We start from the raw sequence: 19,503 nt of genomic DNA, 5'->3' as shown, positions 1-19,503 counted from the left end.
CTCAGGCTTTGACAGTGAGAGGGTGAGGCTATTGCCAGAAAATGGGATGATTAGGGTGCAACAGAGGAGACAGAATGATGCAAAGGATATTTGGAAAGAGTGCTCCAAAGGAGTGCTTCCAGTGAAATCCAGGTGGGGTTTGTTGCCAGAGCCATTAAAGCACAATGGTGCCAGAAAAAGCTGCCAACAGATGTGGGAATAATGGCACCTATGGGTGTGCTGTCACTGGATGGTACTGCCAGGATGATTTTTTATTTTATTTTAATGGTGACATTGCTAGAAGTATTTAAGGGTAATGTTATAGGAAGTGTTTTAGTGAGTGAAGTCACTGAGTTCCAGGAACCATTAAGCAAAACCAATTTCATGACGCTACTATTTATTATTTTAAAGCTTGATGGCAAACCACTTAATGCTGGAAAAGCAGGCTGCAACCTGTATGCTACAGGTGGATAAGGAAAACATCCTACTGAGCTGAATAGCCCAAGGTAGTTTCTGAATGTTGTACACATTTCATGTGCACTATGATAAATTAATGCAACTCCAAGGATCAGCAGAGCTTGTAAACATTGAATTAAATACTGGAGCTCAGATCTTACGTGGTACTCCCATACCTAGTTCTCACTGAAAGACATTGTTTCTTTAGTTAAAATGCCAGTCTGAGGAGCTGAGTCTTCAGGCTTTCTGTGCTCCCATCTCACCTCCTTGATCTTGAGAATACTTTTTTTAGATTGGTTCTCAGACTTAGATCTAGATCTCTCCCTAATAAAATGGACTAGCTCAGGTCTCAGTGTAAAGCAAGGGCATTATTTTTGAGTTGTAAATCACAGACTTACCTGACAAGACTTCCATATAAAGGAGAGAAAAAGCCTATTCTTTCCATAAGAATGCCTGCAGATTCCTATTGAGTCCATTGGGCCAGGATTCTCAACTTGTGTATCCCAAGATCTGTTTTAAATTGTGTTTAAGCCAGCTGCCTGCTCCAGACTTCTTCCAGAGGAGTTCACAGCTACAGTAAATACCAGCTACAGTAGTTAGAAGGGGAGGAATCAATGTATAATTTTCCTTCCACATTCTGGGATTTATTGGTCCCACGCTCTTCACCTGGGGAGCTTCTGAGGTTAATTTTTTGTTTGTTTGTTCATTTGTTTTTAAGTCCAGGCCTAAATTTCACTCTCTCTTACAGAGCTATTATTGGCCACTATTGTTTTTATCATTCCATGGCTTCTCTGGGAAGAGATGGGATGGGCAGGACCTCAGTGACATTGCCAGAGCAAGTCATCAGTGGCCATGTCTGCCCCTTAGGAGGTCACAGGAAACAGGTGGCTCTGTTAATTGTCCTCACTCCCAACTCTTGTCCTTCCTGGAGGGAAGTTAGAAGTGGTCAGGAAGTGTCAGGCCTACTGTGTCCCTCCAGGTTCACTACTTCAGGCATTCATAATTTGAGGTATGTGCCAAGCAAAGGAGACTGTCTGGGAATTCTTACTGTCCTTTTTAAGCTGAGTGGCTACCTGGTTGGGAGGGCAGAATGCTGTTGCTGCAGAGTATGTTTGGGATTGCAGCTGGAATCCAGCAGAATAACAAATAATTCTATTAAAAGTATTTCCTTATCATACGCTGTTTTCCTTCTTTCAAGATATTCATAAAAAGTCCTAGGTAAGCAAAGTACAAAAACTCTAAGAGGTGCATGAAATATTTCTGGAAACTATGATCCACTTTTATCTGGTGAATTGAGGATCGAGAATGTCAGTGTATTTTCTGCTTAGACCGGTTTTAATTGTCTTTGTTGCTACTGCACCATCAGTAGTCATGGATCTCTAAATGGCACTCAGTCTTGTGCTTTGGAAAATCAGTTGGGGTTTTGCTACTTTATGTGAGCTTCTTGTTAACAGCTTGCTTGATTTTTTTAGCAGTGAAGGTGCACAGCATTGCTGACTATCTCACTGCAAATGTGGCACCCAGTGCTGTAAACCAGATTTTGAATTACCAGTAATGTTTCTATAAAGTGTCTTTTGGAAAGTATTCACTCACCTTGGAAGTGATGTGAGTTGAGTAATAAATATACTAGTTATTTATCTGCCGTATGCATTTGGGGTGAAAACTCTGAGCTTCTGCTAAGGTGTACTCTTGATATTACTGAGACTACTTGGCTAAATAAGGTGGGCTGAGGATTATGTGGTTGGTGAATCACACTGGTTTCTGAATCACTCTTAGAAAATACCATCCTGAAATGCTAGCAGATAATGAACACATTGTGCTTGGACTGGTACATTATTTAAAGAATAGCATTTTAAAATAGAATATTTTGTAAAATGTTAGTTTAAGAACCATTTTGCAATTTACTTCCATCAAACCCATTGTACCAGGAAAAATACCTCCTTCAGAAGGGAAAAGGTGTCAGTATTGTGGAAAAATATCTGATTTTTATCCAGCTATTTGCTATTTAAGCTCCCTTCTTTTCAGTGCAAGGAGATCAGCTGACAACAGCAGCAACCAAATCATGTTTGCAGCTGGGCAATTACAGTAGACCCTAAGATCTGCAACTGTCAACCATGAACGCAGATGCCTTCAAAGTTCTGTTTTTCTTCCGTGTGGAAGTCGTTGGCATGGAACAGATGCCTTCATTTTGGAGAAACCAACCGCTGGATATAATTGGTTCTCTCTTGTCTTGTCCTCTAGGGACAGTCTCTCGCAGATGAAATTAGATGAGAGGAAAAAAAAGACACAGGCACACACACTCGCACATGACATGAAGCAGGAGTTTTCAGGATCCCTCTCTGTTTTGTCACGTGGAACTGTTTTCAGCTGGAAGATTTCATTCCATTTTTAGCACTCTACACACACACATGATGATGCTATATGAAAAACATGCAAATGAAAATATGTATCTGGCCAAAGTTTATTATTAATCTAGGCATGCTTGCTTAGAAATAAGACAAGCATATCCATCTCATATTACTTTAGTGTTAAATGTTGACTTCTGCGATATCTATTAGTGCTGCAGTCTCAGAAATTTAAAGCTAAGTCTCAGAAGAGACAAGATGCTTTAAAAACTGTTTTGTTGCTGTGGTGGAATCAAAGTTTTTTATCAAATGATTTGGTAGTTGTTAACATGGGAGGAGAAAAACAAGTAGCAGACTTCAAAATTCACCTAGCATTACAGACATTCAATTAAGAAAGCATCTTTATTGGAGCTTCGGCTGAGTTAGTCTGATGAGATGATGGCAAATGGACTTACAGGCTATAACAGAGAAGGAGAATCTGTCTACACTGTGCCTGTCAAAGGGTTTCTGTCATCCCCTCTCTGCCCTGGTGGTTTGTGTTACTTAATTATACTCTTAAAATAAATTTATACCAACTTTAGATTACCTTGATAATCTCAGTTGTGAACTGTGACAGTCAGGCAGTGCTATGTATTCTTGGGTAGACTGGGTACATCCAGGAGGTGGGTGCAGCAGGGATCGGGGGCTGCCAGGAAGTAGAACTGCCACTGCTGGTACCCAAGATCCTGGAGGCCTCATTTCTGAATGCCTTTTGTTTCTTAAGTTTTATTTCCTAGTGCAAGTTGTGGTTTTTGGTTTTGGTTGTGGTTATTTTTTAAAATTTTAATATATATTGCAGTTTGAGGTATCAGTCTCTATTTTACATGATGTATTTGCTACTACTGAATAGTAATGTAAGTAAGTAGTGAAAACTGTCAGGAGTTACCTTGGTCCTGCCTGGGTAGAGTTGGTAAAGGCAGTCAGCAGTTTAGACACTTGATGTAGCTGGATAGCTGCCCTGTGCTGTGTTCCTTTGTTTCGTGCTAACCCCCGGGAGCTGTGTGGGTGGAGGGACTTTCAGCAGTTAGAAGGAAGCCCCAGGTAAACTTGTTTTTGAACTGATGACTCTTCAGCTTTTATAGAGAGAGATTCTTTGCTGTGGGACTTCAGTTCTGATTCACAGAACTTGAATGCAACAGTGTGCTTGCTCTTAGCATTATATTTCTGAAGAACGGCATGTTAAAGGGAAAATTTGACTGGGGAAGTGCTTAGGTGATGAAGGGATTTCTGGTAGTAACTAGAAAGTACAATAATGGTTGGTTTCATTTGAGGCTGATCCTGATATTTGTAGTCTTTACATCCTATTAATTCCTTGAAAGATAAGCTGATACAAGAATGATTTGCCAGGGCCAATGGCTCTTCTAAAAGTCTTGGCTCAGGTTATATCCCCCTTCTCTACACATAATAGATAAAAGCACTCTGAATATGAGGTTAACTGAATTCAAATAGAAGACTCTCTAGAGTTATTGCATTCCTTAGAAAATAAATACATTTCTCATATGGTTGAGATTGATCAAAAAAGTATTCTGTATGCCAGTGATTACATTCCCATCTGTGATTAAGGTTTTCTGTCTGCATCTGGTTTTCACATTATATTTCTGTAACAAGAATCCTTTATATGGCAGAGTTCACTCTCTGTATTTTCTATTAGCTGCAGCTTGAACTACTGCACGGATTGCAGATTTACACATGTGGTTTTCATTACTTCATACCATTGAGAAAAAGTAATATTTGTTTGGGAAAGTATGTTTTTCAAAATTTCCATGGTAATACAACATGTTGATCCTTTTTTATAACACTCATGTAAGACTACAAATTGTTTGAGGCATTCTGGTTTCACTGAAGTTCAGACATTAGACAGTTTTGCATGTACATTTGAACAACAGCAGCAGTTTACAATTCAGGAAGCAAAAATACTTTTAAAGAAGAAGATTAGTGTAGAATAGCAAAATGCATCCATCACTTTGGAAAATGTGGCAAATAGAAAAAACGAACAGGGGCCTGAAACAAAGGAAGAGTAGCAAATTTAAGTGATGTCTTCATCGTAAAGCGGATGACAGATTTTCTTTTTTTTAATAAGAACTTTTTTACACTAAGATATTTAAAATCTTCTACCAGCTATGGAAAATGAGTATGCTAATTGACAGAAATATTGAATTTTTATATATTACATAGTTTAACATATTTGACCATAATTGTTTCTAGTGGCCAAATTAGAAATGGTTATTAAAACATGAATATATCTTTACAGATGTGCAACTCTGAATTCAAAATATTATGTATTCCACTATAAGACAGTATTTCAGCCAGATTGTGCTATTGCCACTTGGTAGAAAACTTAATGTTTAAATGGTTTCAGTGAAATTAATAGGGCCACTTGGTCAGCAGAGAATATTTCAGTTTTGGTAGGATTTATGGGTTTATGACCATAAAAATCAGATCAAACAATAACAGCAATTCAGAGAATGCTGTATGCATTTATGGAAATTTAAACTGTTATGCAAAAGTCTGGGCAATTGAAAAGTACACAATTCATGCTAGGGACACAACTGAAAGGTAAATTTATTGCCTATGTAAGAACATTGTGACAACTAGAGAATTATATAAAAAATAAAAATAATTTTATTAAAATAGTTATTGTACCCAAGTTGTGGAGTCCTAACCACATTTTGGAGGTTATTTTCCAAATGCCAGAGGCAGTTGTGTCACTTTGAGAGCCCCACAGTTGCCAAATTCTGGGTAGAGTCCTGCAGTCCTTACCACTTGTTTTCACTGAAATCAGTGGAATTTTGGCTTGTCTCAAGACTGTGGGGAAATGTCCAACCACGACAGCTGGAAAGAAAGAAAGGACTTTGGTGAACTCCTTTGTTCTGTAACCTTAACTTGGGAAGGTTTGTTTTGATTTGAGAAGGGTGCTTGTTTGTGGGAAAGATTGCAATTTCTAGCACAAACAAAAATGTGATCTTTTGCAAATGCCCTTGGGCAATTAATTTTTTTTGCGGAAAGATCCAGTCCAGGAGAGGGTTGGGGCTGGATTCTGGGTTAGATGCATGAGCTGCGGCCGGGTCCTTGTGCATGCTTAACTTGATGTCCCCAAATACTTGAACAGTTATTGCAGATTGAAGCATGTACATAACTGTGTGTGCTTGGCTGTGAAAAACTTTGTCTTGACATAATTATGAACCCCTGAAAAGCATATTAATGCCTTGGAAAAACTGACAACACTGTGATACAGACATATACAAATGGCACAGAGTATTTGTGTAACCCAAACAAACAGGTTTTTTAGGTGTTGGAGTGGGAGGGAAATTGCCTTTTCGAAAGTGGGAAGATGATTTGTAAATATATCAATAGCTTTTTGATCTGCCTTTCTTTAAACGTGTTTGCTGTTATGACTTACAAATCCAATTTATTATAGTGATGTGTAAATTGGAAGATCTCTATTTTTAGTAAACATTTTTATTTAAAAAATGGTTCTCTAGAGCTTCTGTTGAACCAGGTAAAGTATGTAATATATTATGTGAATGTATTTAAACTCAAGCATTTTTACAGAATTAACTAATGGGTAGAATATAGGCTGCCCTTAATATGTTGCCTTCTATATGTCAGCTGTTTTAACTGAGCAAATTATGAAACAACCTTTGTTGAAGAATTAATACAGTTTTAAAGTACTACCTTATATTAGTAGAGAAAATGTGGTTACTTGGTTTAGAATAATGTTTCTATATTTCCTTTTTATTTAAGACTTCTATTGTCATGTAAATGAAGGGGTGTGGTGCTTCAAACTGGCTGTGATATATGCTTTTTTTTTTTTTTTCCCATTTGTTGTTGTCAATAGAAAAGATTGATCTCTGGGCTGGTGAACATAATATCTGTCCCAGTCAGAAAAGGAAAGAGGAAATTAGCAGAGCGATTGGTGGAGAATGATATCTGTCAAAAGAAACACTTGGAGAGCACTGAGTTTAGTGATAGGTGACTGCCGGAAAAAAGGGAACTTTGAATTTTGTCAAGGTAAGGAACAGAAAAATATTTGATTTTATAATGTGAATACCTCTTAGAAGTTATTTGTGTGTATATAATGACTGTACCTTGCCTTGTAAACTATAATTTTAAAAGTAATCTTTCCCTTTAGCTCCAAAGAATCTGCCTAAATCAATGAAGGTGCTGTCCCTGTTTAATACAAGTGAGAAAGAATACTGCAATGCTAATAAAATACATCAGTCATGACTTTTGTAAAATCTTAAACACATATATGTGAATTTTTTAACTCTGGGGTTCTTTTTATGTTTTTAATGACATAGTTGCTCTTTATATGTCATGTCAATATTACTTGGCTGGGTTGTGGAAATAGTGGCGTTCAGTTTTCTGAACTGTGAATTGGAATAGTATTTGCAACCATGTTAAGAGACAGTTGTAATCACATTGGCAAAATGGTTGTTTGTAATTTAGTGGAATCCTCTGGTAAACTCATTGCATCAAACTGGGAATCTGTGATAAATTTGATTGAGACGATAATGAGAATGGATATTTCTGCTTCTTGTGCACAAAGATTTTTACCGTACTAGAAAAGTAAATCTGCTATTGCTGGACAAAATTTCTAGATAACCTATGAAAGTCATTCCTGTCTTTACTGTAACTACATTTTTTCTTCTAAAGTGGTGTGTGTCTGGATGGCAAGAAACTGCTAAACTGATTTTAAGAGCTTTCCAACACTTGGATAATTTTCTTTCTCAGTGTTGGACCATGTTGCCCGATATAACTTTGATGGAGTATGGTAACAAAATAAGATGAATGGTGTCTTGAGTACTCTTGGCTTTGCCCTGGATAGTTTTAAAGGTAACTCAGCCATGATCATATTACTTGTTTTCCCACCTGAGACACCATGGCCCATGTTGCTCTGCCTGTGGGGTGTGGAGAGATGGAGAACAGCTGAAAGAGCCAGTGGGAGCCTCTGTGCATCACCTTGTGGCAAGGGCTAGGCCTGAGGTTTTGTGCATGAGGATGAACATACTTTTAAAAAATTAAATCCTAATAAAAATGAAGTTGCATTCTAACTTGAGTTCCTAGCTCAATTTAAAACAAATAAATGCTTTTGTGGGAGCTTCATGTACTCAAGCAGCACTGGAAGAGAATGAATGATCTTAGCAGAGTTTCTTTGTGTGTTTGATTCTGCTTATTTAGCAGTATATAGCTTCTGACTAATTTCTCCTTTTTACACTATCTACAGTCCTGTTTTTTAAAGTGCAAATGTACCCTGTACAGGTGGCTGTTGGTTGGTTTCTTTTGCCATATGGGTCTTCATAAAGGATTTAAAAAATAAATAAATGTAAAAGTAAAGATGTCATGCCTGAAGCATGCAGTGCTGGCATACTAATGGGAAGTTTATTGTGGTTTATTGCTATCAGAGCACGTGCAAGATAATGGAAATTTCCTACAACTTGGAAGAAAGGCTTGTTTTCTAATACCATTAATTTAAAGAAAGGGAATTAATATGACTAAAATTCACTTCATCTCTAAAGTCCAACTGATCGGATGGTTGCTGAAGTATTCATAAAAGGGAGGGAACAGCACCTTATCCCTCCTGTTCAGTGTTGTGCAGGTTGTGCTGTCTGTATTGTCTGGGTGCAGGCACATCTCTGCCATGGTGAAGTTGCTGTGTACTGCATGATTCCCTTCCCTGTGCAGTTCTATCAGTTGTAGCCTTATACTTAAATAAACATATCTCTGTGACACCTCTTACAGAGTTAACAATATTGTATAGCTTTCACCGTGGTAATGAAGAATTCAAAACTGCTTTTTAGCTCTTAGAGAGTAATCAGTGGTGGTTAACAGTTCTTAAATCTTTGGCCATTCCCATTTTGACATTTACTTGAATTGAAGTGACTGGGTAAGGTGCCTATATCTGGATGTATTTGTGACATGCTCAAAAATTTTAGTCTTAAATGGCCAAGAAACTCCACATTTTCAATGTTTTTTTTGTTTTAAATTTCAGTGAGTAATTAAGAGATGAAGTCAACACTGTTTGAGCTTAACTTAATATGGACTTTGCTGTGCCCAAGAAGATTTGACTTGCTATTTGGAGCCTAAATGGAGTAAAAGGAAAAAAAAAAGGTGTTTTGAGTTTATTACTTCCTTGAAGCAATGGCCTCTTGTAGCAATGACTACTTCTGCTGATATGACCCCTTTCAAGCATCCTCATTTTTGTTTTGCCATTGCAAAGTCATCTTCTCTTAGCTTTCTTTTTTGTCTCCAAAAGAGTTGTTTTCTTACCAATGTATCGTAAGGAGTACAGTGAAAATAATAAAGTCCCTTTCAAAGATACCACAGATGCAAAAGAGTATGCAACTGTATTATAGTCAGTGAATTTTACTTCCAATCAGAATTTCATCTGTTCATGTGGTGCACACCTGTGGCTTGCTGGCATTGCTCTTGATTGGAGTGTGAGAGAGCTTAATGAAAAACAAAGCCAGGATGACAAGGAGAGACTCCATAGCAAACATGGGTTACTTCACATTAGTAAGAAAGTGAAATTCGAAATACTGCTTTGGAGACACCTCCCTGGTATGTGGGGCATGTATGGGTGACCTGCAAAGGACACTGGTGCCCTGCTCACTGCTACCTTGCAAATAAAGCATTTTTCTCTCTAGGTCAGGTTGATTTGGGCCAGTTGAGAGCATGGCTGATTTCTCCAGCTTGCTTTCTGAGCCAGTAAGAATAGCCTGGGCAATAATCCAGCTTTTGAAGTACAAAGAAAATAACCCATAATCTATATAAAACGCTAGCGGATGGGGAAGGCAGGAAATTTACAGAGAATAAGTGAGTTTGAGAACAACTGTGTTAAAAGTAGAATGTAAGTGCAATGTGTGTGTTTGACATTAGTATTTATTTTAATTTGAAAATATGGTCTTTGAAACCTTTGAGGTGACCAGAGGACAAGCTCTTGCAATATGATATATTTATTAGTAAACTGAAACCAAGTGCTCCAGTTCAAGTTCCTTTTTCAAAGTGATTTTTTCCCCTGAATTTGCAGAGTTTGGGTTCCCTCTCTGTGTCCCCCCCTCCCTGCTCCCCCTCAATGTAATGTGTCTCTGCTAACGTTAATGGGCTTTGCCCCACATGGAGCAGCAAGTGTATTGTACCACTGCTCACTGATCCCAGGTCAGTGTGATGCGTGAAATCAATTTATTTGAATCTCTTTGCCTGTATAGGAATTTGGCAGCGTGCCAGTTGTTTTCATTTAATGTTCTTTGTGTTGAACACAGACAAGCAGGCATGCTTTTGTACTTCTCTTTCTTCTGGGCTCTTCTCTTTTCAGCCAATATTCTATTCTGTGGATTTTTGAGAAAGAAGTAGGAATGTGTTACCTTTTTTAAAAATAATTTTTGTTTAAATAGCCTTTTAAGAGTGTAGAAACTAGGTCAGTCACAGAGCAGCCCTGTGTAGGGTTTTCTGCCAAGTATAGGTGGTAACACCTGCCCTTTCCCATTTTTGAAACGTGGGGGAAAAGAGAGAGAAAACACTGGTCTATTTTTCTAATGGCTAGGTCTATGATTCATGTCCTCTTGTAAGACAAAGACTCTTCAATAATGCTTAAATCAGAATAATTTTATTTCTAAATAAGTGAATGTCAGGCTGTTGGCTGGACAAATTGGCAATATGTTTCAGGATCTTTTTGAGTAATAACCTTAAACTAAACATTAATTTGGGAATCCCTTGCTTCATCTTTTGGTCTGTTCACCCCTTCCCACAAATAAATTTAATATTTTGAATGACTGGCTAAAGAACAGCTACACCCAAGTACCCATTTCTTTCATTTTTTTCCTCCTTTTTAAATGAGAAATCAAGGTGTGTGGAACAGAACAAATAATTTAGCCCTTCATAAACTGGGGGTGGGGGAGGGAGGGGATAGCAGCACAGATTTCCAGGAGGATTTGTTTCAGAGCCTGGTGTCGGGAGAGCAGCAGTAGAAGGCTCTGCCGGGTGCTTGGGGCGCTGGTGCGGAAGTTGATGTGCAGAACCGCGGAGCCGCGGCACAGGGGTCAGACTCGTACACACCAGCCCCGTTTCCTTGTTTAATTACCTGAAGAGCAAAACATCCAGGCTGGGAGTGTGTGAAAACCCAGTATCTCGATCAGCAGTTTGCTGCTCTGACATCCTGCGAGGCCAGCCCCGTCTGTCCGCAAACGTCAGGGCTGGTTCCTGACAGGGGGCTATCTCTGCCGGGCCTCGGTTCCTTCCATTCAGGAGGCATTGTGTGGAAGAGGGTTTGGTCAGGAATTTGAGGTTCCTGCCGGTTCTTCCAGCCCGGACAGCCCTGTGACAGATAGGCATGATTTTTTTCTTTTAAAGAATAATAATAATAATAAAGAAAAAATTGGCTCTTTTTAGTCTTTCCCTTGTAATTCTGGCATTGGTATACACTGACTGAAACAAAACATTAACCCTTTTTCTTCTGAATTTGTGTCCTTTTTCTTCTATTTGATTCTTTCATCTCTAGCTTGACCTCTTATTTTCAGAAATCAAATCTTCTGAGAAGCAAATTATTTGAGGTGAATTTTGTTCTGTGCAACAATTAAAGTTTTGAAAATGGTATTTTTTCATAGTTCTCATATAATCATCATGCTTGGCATATTAAGTTTGTCATTTTAAGCATGCTTGGCAGAATTATTTTTCTTTGTCCCCTGGATTCAAACCAAGCTAGTGTTTGTTTCTGGTCCATTAAAACAATAGTGGCAGCTATCAGTGCTTCCATTCTCATTATCCATGTGATTTTCTTAGATGTCCAGTTTGGTGTTCAATTTTAAAGTGTTGGAATAGGGTCAGTTACAACTCTTGCTCCGCATAGGTGCTGTTTGTTGAGGTCACAGGCAGCGTTCAGGTTTGGGCCCATAGATGGATAGTGTTTCATTAGGATATAAAGCTCCTCCCTATAGCTGAAAGATACTGTATGTTTACATGGGCAAAAGGCTTGAATAGGTGCTTGGTTGTTTTTGGTCTTGTTTGTTTGTTTATTTTGTTTTTGTTTTGGTTTGGTTTTTGTCTGGTTTTGTTAGTTTGTTAGTTTGTTTTTGTTTTACTTTGTTTTAATGTGTGTGTGTGAAGAATTAAAATACAGGTTCTTGTTTGAATGATAAGTGAAGAATATTACATTTATTTGTACAATTTCAATACTTGAATTTATAACATAGTGGTATTAATAGTTGTACTGGTAGAACTTAAAATCACTTAAAATCACAAGTAGTAGAGGGAGGGAACATAATTAATAAGGGCTTCTAGTAGAACCGAGTGTAGCATGTGACTATTGCCTCTTATTTTTGTGGGCAGAAGCTGGTCCAAGAAAGATATTTGTGGTTGCAGGAGGAGACAAGAAGAGCTGAAAATTAACTAAGGTTTCATTTCCTTTCAGTCCAGTCTGTAGAGTTATGCCCACAGGCTCAGCATACATATTAATGTGCTAGAGATTTTGGGTGCTTCGTAGGTGAGATTGAAATCTGTTGAGCAGTTAGTTAGATTTTACCTGCTAATATTTAATTGGAAATTTGTAATACAGATGTAAAGGCATACTTTTCTTCTTGCATGCAAACATTGCAGGTAAGGATTTTGGGGACTATTGATTGAGGGAGGTAACCTTCAGTGTGCATATGCAGTCACAGACAGGAGTCAGCTACAGGGCAGCTGGACCAAAGAGTCATTGTCATCTATTGTGCCCATCTAATCCCCCATCTGAAAAGCATTTTCAGGGGATGGTGTAACAAAAGAGCTGTAACAGTGTTATCAGATTGATAATTGTGATTTAATGAACTCTTAAATTTGTACAATAATCCTTCACCTTTAGAATCAGGCCCTTCAGTACAAAATCCCTAGGTTACTCTGGTGTAAAGGTGCCTTTAAGTAAAAGTGGATTACTTAGACATGTAGTTTTAAATGTCTGTTCTATCATATTGTAAAGAAGCCATCATTTAAATAAGCATTGCTTGTATTTGTAGGATGAAAAAAAAAGATGGTTTATGCATTGCGGTCAGTCTCATGTTCCTGAATGGAACATGACAGATGTACAGGCTTTGTACATGTGAGGGAAATTATGTGTCTCTATGAAAGCACTGTCTGTTAGCTAAACCTTTGCACGTCCTCTAAGTTGTGTCTGTCTTTTACAGTGTTTTAGTTGCCTTTATTTTTTTTTTTGCAGAGTTCATAATCCAATGAACTGTCCATGACCTCTAGCCAACTATTGCCTGCCTCAACCAGCAGTCCATCAATTGAAAAGTTCTCCATGGATGTGTGGTGACAACAACCATCACATTGTCTTTCCTCCTACCCATTGGGTGTCTAGAGCCTCTTTGAAAATAACAAATAACAAATGGTAGCATTTACACCAGGGTTGCCACTCAAAAATTCCTTGGTGATAATGGTTCTAAATCAGCATTCTCTTTGAAAAAATATTTATCTTGGCCATCTCCAAAAGCCTCTGCTGTGGTAATCTTGCTTAAGGAAAGTTCTTGCAGATAATAGTTCCCAAGATGGTTTGGGCTTTATTAAAACTGGCACTTTGCATTGTGCCCAAACATTTACTGCTTCTCTTTGGAGATATTCACCTAGTATAAAAGTGGTATAATTTGCTCTTGGTATGAAATTCCACTTCATAATCACCTCTGTATTTTTCTGCTTCTCTTCTGAATGGCTACAATGAAGCACCATGTGGAGTACAACACAATTAGATAAAATGAAAATATATTTAGAGGCCTGTGTTCCTCAAGGCTCCTCCCAGTTCCTAAAGAAACAAAGATTTTGTATTTTAATTTTATTTAGGTATGATGGGATTCATCTGGGTCAGACTAAAAGCACAGACATTAGGACAACACATGGTGCTTCCAGGGAGCTTGATGTGCTCCTTCAATAGCACTTTAAGTGAATATCATTCTGGCTTAGTTTTGTAATGGAAACATAACTGGCACGGTGTTTTTTCCCCTCAGTGTTATACTGCTGGTTGGTTGCTATTCAATTTATGTGCTAATTGTGGGTAATATTTTATGTTAGTACTCACACCTTGGAATTCTGGAACTTCTTTTAGCTGTCAAGGTTAGTGGAGGTGGGGAGAGGATAACTGTCCGAGGCAGCTGGAGCAGAGGCAGGTCATGTAGTAGGTTGGAGAAGAGAGATGTGTAACAGAGTGAGAAGGTGGCCCCAGATGCATGAATTTAGGAGTAGATGTGATGCCAGAGAGAAAACAGAGGAAAGTGATTGGAAAAGTGAGAGAAAAATGATGGAAGGGTATAACTAAGGAAACAATGGAAAGAAAAAGATTTGACTAAAATCAGCACCTTCTTTTTGTCACTTACAAATGATAATGCTTTTTCTAACATCAAGAGTTGAATGAGTCTGTGTACTGATTCTGCTTTGTTTCCAGATGCTGAACTGCATTAGAGCAGTTCATTTGGTAATACTGCCTGGCATTTTAACAATTACAAAGTCTGCCAGTGGGTTGTCCTGTTATAACTGTGAGAAAACTCAACCATAAAGGAACCACTGTTCTGTTTGGACTTAGTTCTCTTCATGTAAAAATCTGCCCCCCTTGCCTCTGTTCCATTAGACCTCCTAATTCGTCAGGGAAACAGAAAATACTTGATGATAAGGTGACTTTCTCACCTGGCTCTGGAAAGCAAATAATTTAAATGGAGAAAATAATACTTAGCTGTCCTAGATATGCTGAAATATTTATTTACAGCCCTCATTCACTTGCCCCTCTTGAAATTACTCAGTAGTTGACAGACGTCATACTAAAATAAAACATTAATAGTAAACACCAACATACTGTCCAATGGCACTGCAGTGATGTTACTGGGCATTACTGTGTGTATAAAAACATAACCAGACATGCAGAATGGCCAGGTTTCCTGCCCATTACAGCGGAGGCCAGTGCAAAGATTTTGCTAACTGATGTAAGACTAAGCTTTATTTTCTGAATGCTTGTCAATGTGTTTTACTAGCACAACCATATCCTTATATTGTTCAAAAAAAAAAAAAACATATGTTGAATAATATAATTTAATTTCCCTTATATTTCTGATGAATGTTGTGGTGGTTTGCAAATTCATATTGAGCTCATCAGGAACAATAGCTTTGTGTGAAGACTCCTTTGAAAAAAGTTTTTGTACCATTATAAATCATAGTAATTAAATACAAGGTTGATCAATATATGACAAAAGAGTGAAGAAGAGAGGTCAATAGGTAAGAATATTTGCATATAAACCATTTTCGCCCTGTTGAAAATGGCAGAGTACGGGCATAAATAAATGTTTTGTAATGCTGTGTATTTGCTCCACCTGGTGGATTTTCCTGGAAGTGTTTTAAATCTTCCTAATAATTAAAGAAAACTTTCTTTCTTTCTCTCTCTCTTTCTTTCTTTCTTTCTTTCTTTCTTTCTTTCTTTCTTTCTTTCTTTCTTTCTTTCTTTCTTTCTTTCTTTCTTTCTTTCTTTCTTTCTTCTTCTTTCTTTCTTTCTTTCTTTCCTTTCTTTCTCTTCTTTCTTTCTTTCTTTCTTTCTTTTCTTTCTTTCTTTCTTTCTTTTCTTTTCTTTCTTTCTCTTTCTTTCTTTCTTTTCTTTCTCTTTCTTTCTTTCTTTCTTTCTTTCTTTCTTTCTTTCTTTCTTTCTCTTTCTTTCTTTCTTTCTTTCTTTCTTTCTTTCTTCTTTCTCTTTTCTTTTCTTTCTTTTCTTTTCTTTTCTTTTCTTTTCTTTCTTTTTCTTTTCTTTTCTTTTTCTTTTCTTTTCTTTTCTTTTTCTTTTCTTTTCTTTTCTTTTCTTTTCTTTTCTTTTCTTTTCTTTTCTTTTCTTTTCTTTTCTTTTCTTTCTTTTTCTTTCTTTCTTTTCTTTCCTTCCTTCCTTCCTTCCTTCCTTCCTTCCTTCCTTCTTCCTTCCTTCCTTCCTTCCTCCTTCCTTCCTTCCTTCCTTCCTTCCTTCTTCCTTCCTTCCTTCCTTCCTTCCTTCCTTCTCTTCCTTCCTTCCTTCCTTCCTTCCTTCCTTCCTTCCTTCCTTCCTTCCCTTCCTTCCTTCCGCAACTTCCTTCCTTCCGCAACTTCCTTCCTTCCGCAACTTCCTTCCTTCCGCAACTTCCTTCCTTCCGCAACTTCCTTCCTTCCGCAACTTCCTTCCTTCCGCAACTTCCTTCCGCAACTTCCCTTCCTTCCGCAACTTCCTTCCTTCCTTCCTTCCTTCCTTCCTTCCTTCCTCCGCAACTTCCTTCCGCAACTTCCTTCCTTCCTTCCGCAACTTCCCTTCCTCCTTCCCTTCCTTCCTTCCTTCCTTCCTTCCTCCTTCCTTCCTTCCTTCCTTCCTTCCTTCCTTTCCTTCCTTTCCTTCTCTTTTCTTTCTTTTCTTTCTTTCTTCCTTTCCTTTCCTTTCTTTTCTTTCTTTCTTTCCTTTCTTTCTTCTTTCTTTCTCTACTTCCTTCCTTCTGCAGCCTCCCTTCCTTTCTTTCCTCTTCTCTTCTCCTTTTTTTTCTTTCCCCTTTTCTTTTCCCTAGCAATAGCATTGCAATAGGCAAATTGTGAAAGAAAGTATAATTTGATATTTGTCTTGGCCACGCTTTGTCAGCACAGAGATCTCTATGAAAGCATAGCATTCCAAATCCATTAGTAATTACAGTTTATTCTGGGACTTATTTAGAGTATTCTTGGACTCATCCAGAGATTAGTAATTGCTGAGTCCACGTCTGTGGCTTGTAGAGTTATATGTGATCAGTGAAGGGAGGATTTGCTAGACTTCCCCCTCCCTCCCTCCCCCCTCCCCAGTTCTGAGCCCTTGGATGAGAAGTAGCAGTGTAATTGAAAAAGAGAGTTACTATGCTTAAGTGTTAGTGCTGTACATCAGCATAAAATCTGTCTGTCATTAAGCCAGCTTTGCAAACATTGTTTTCTTTGGAATTCTTAAGGACTTGGTTATGCTTTGATCATCTCATTGTTCTCCTTAGGTTATTTTTTCCCTTAGAGTGTAATGGCTCCCTAACAGAAGGTGAAGTTTAGAAAATAGTGTCTCCATATGCAAGGGATTTGGAGACCTTTTTATTGTCTTTAAAAATGTCATTCATAGTCCTCATTAGCATTTATTGTTGCAAGCATACAAGCAGAAAATGTGAAATTGGTATGTCATGAATAGCTCCACAGAGCTCTAGAGCCCTGAAATTTTGCCTGCAGTGTGGTATGGGGCAGGCATTGAGAGAAAGCTGGCCAGATGGCTGCCAGCACAGAGCAGAGCTGCAGGTTTTTGTCTCTGGTGCTGAGAGGAGGGAAAGTTCACTGGAGCATACGCTATCACCCCGTGCATTTTAACAAAACTAACTCGCCATCAGTCAAAAACTGGGAGGTGGTGACATTGAAACAAAAGTTTTCAATATAATGTAACAATCCTTGTCAAATGAATAAAGTATGTTTAGTTAGTGTCACAAATATTGACATGTTGCAGAGAAAAATGCAAGGCTCAAATTTATGACTAGTGGTAGATATGCTTTCACACAAACATGCTCTACATTATCTTTATTTTGATGATCCTCTACATTGAAAAGACATTGATTAGAGGTCAAAACTTAGGTTAATATACTACAGTAGGAGGGGTTTCCCTACCCATGTTAAATGAACAAACACCCTGAGCTTCAAGTCAAAAAGCAACTGATAGCTTGAAACCCTTTTTTCCTTCACTGCCCCCCTTCCTGCATGCCCTCCCCCTTTCTCCTTCTTTTTGTATCTTAAAATATGGCTATAGTTCAGCAGGAGCAGATATTCTCTTCCAGGATTCTCCAGGTCACACTGAACGTGTTCTTTCTCTGTTAGTGAGACTGAGACAGCATCATTGGTATTTTCTTTCAGAAATATTTTCAAATCAATATCAAATTTTCTGAAGTGCATGAGTGGTGTCTGTGCACAGATGGTGTGGTAATTTTCTTTGAAGTCAAATGATGATAGAAATTAGCAGCCAATTCTAATTTACTTTACCCACATTATAGAAAATATAGTATTTAATAAGAATGTGAGGCAAAACTTGTTTAGCCTAGATCGAGTGAAAGAAATAGACCCCAAGACAGGTACACTTATATGTGAGTTTGTCCACGTGAGTGGTCTTACTAAAATGTATATCAAGAGCAAAAGACCATGCGTTCTTTAAGGCCTGAATGTTGTCCCTCCCATTGTGAGTCAGTTAATTTTTTAATTGAACTATTATTTCATGTTAGGTCTAAATGTATATTTTCATTGTTTTAAAGTGTGAAATGCACCCGAAATGTCACTGGAATTTCTGTGTGTTCAACAAAAATTTATTTTGGGTGGGATTTTTTGATCAAAAAGCAATAGGCAGTCTAGGTTGTTAATTCTAATGCACTGTCAAGGCTGCCCTTTCTTAACAGATAATTAAAAATACTCTTTGGAATGTTGTTGAAATATGGATATACCTTACAGGTTTTCTTAACTGAAAAGACATGAATGCTTTCTCAATTCCAATGAGTTTAATCCAGTACTCGAGGTAACATCATGAGCAGTTTGTCTTAGACAATGAAGAATATTTTCTTCCCACCTTGGTGACTACCTTTCAACTGCTGAGTGTTTGATTTGTGTAGGTAATCTCAATTAGTCTATGTTTCACAGAGCAGTGTATATTTTAAATGTCTCATTTGTCTTTTTTCAGAAGTCCAGAAAGCCTTGCCAATAAGGAAATGCTTAGGGAAATGTTTAGTGTTATCTGGCAAATGTTTTGTGTTGCGTGCATAAAGAGCTGCAGTTAACAGATAAGCACATATCTTATTGGAATATTTAAATTCCATTTCCAAGGAAAGAATTAGAAGTTTATAGAGAAGTGCCTTTCTTGGGTAGCTTGAGCCTTTTGTGGTAGTGCAGTAAAACCAAGGGAGGCTAGGTACAATGTAATAGAAAAAGTTGCACTGAGGGTCCCATTACAGGCTTAGACGGGCTGCCATTGCACCAGACAATCAGAGATACTTGGGCAGCAAGAAATTACTGAGCTTCTCCTGAAGGTGTTGCCTTTACTGTACTCTGGTTGGACAGTCAACTGAACAAAGTTAAGAAAGCATCCAGAAGTGGTTGTCCTCTGTCCCCTGCATCAGCTCCACAGCTCACACATTAGGTGGGTTTGCCCTGTCAGTGGGATGCCTTAAGAAAACACTAATAGCTTCCAGCTGGGTGGAAAATCAAAACGTTTTGGGGCTGACAAAACTAGTAGATTTGAATTTGAAAGCCCAGCTAATGCCTCCATTTTTATTTACCACTCGCCCATAAAAGATTATTTTCCAATATGTCAGCCTCATTTGGTGGCCAGTGGTCTGAAAGTGAAAGTGGAACAAGCAAGCGGGGAAATCTGGACATTAGTGAGTCCGCCCTTTCAAGCTGGTGCGCCACTTTGTGGAATGGCCTTCCCTGAGATTGGGGGGGGTCCTAATGACCATTCATCAATGCTCGTTGACTGATCATTGAGTGCCTTCTCATTCAGTTTATCAAGTCTTGCACATAAAAAGTCAGAATAAGCATTATTCAGCTTTGTTAAAGCCAACTAGGAGTAAAATGCTCCATTTGAACCCATTTTGCCCTTGGTTTTTCACTTTGTTAATGCAGTCCTGCTTAAATGAGTGCTTTTATTGGGTCTGTTAGAATATCTGAAACTATTAATTCTCTTGTATTGAATAGCTGG

General features: G+C 38.1%; 1 protein-coding gene across 3 annotated transcripts in view; it reads left to right on the top strand.

Moving 5' to 3' along the window:
• The window catches only part of RUNX1T1 (RUNX1 partner transcriptional co-repressor 1), a 115,533-nt gene that overhangs the window by 12,983 nt on the left and 83,047 nt on the right, over positions 1 to 19,503 (top strand). For 2 of the 3 annotated variants that reach the window (XM_053978562.1, XM_053978555.1), the window contains exon 2: positions 6,658 to 6,830. The exons of the other annotated variant lie outside the window; for it this stretch is intronic. In XM_053978562.1, coding sequence (XP_053834537.1) covers positions 6,743 to 6,830 — 88 coding nt within the window. In that variant the 5' untranslated portion in view covers positions 6,658 to 6,742. The remainder of the gene's footprint in view (positions 1 to 6,657; positions 6,831 to 19,503) is intronic. 3 annotated transcript variants of the gene reach the window in all.

This window comes from Vidua macroura, chromosome 1 (assembly GCF_024509145.1).
Source record: "Vidua macroura isolate BioBank_ID:100142 chromosome 1, ASM2450914v1, whole genome shotgun sequence".
NCBI lineage: Eukaryota > Metazoa > Chordata > Aves > Passeriformes > Viduidae > Vidua > Vidua macroura.
The sequence above is the reverse complement of the archived record's forward strand: the minus strand, read 5'-3'. Positions and strand labels throughout refer to the sequence as shown.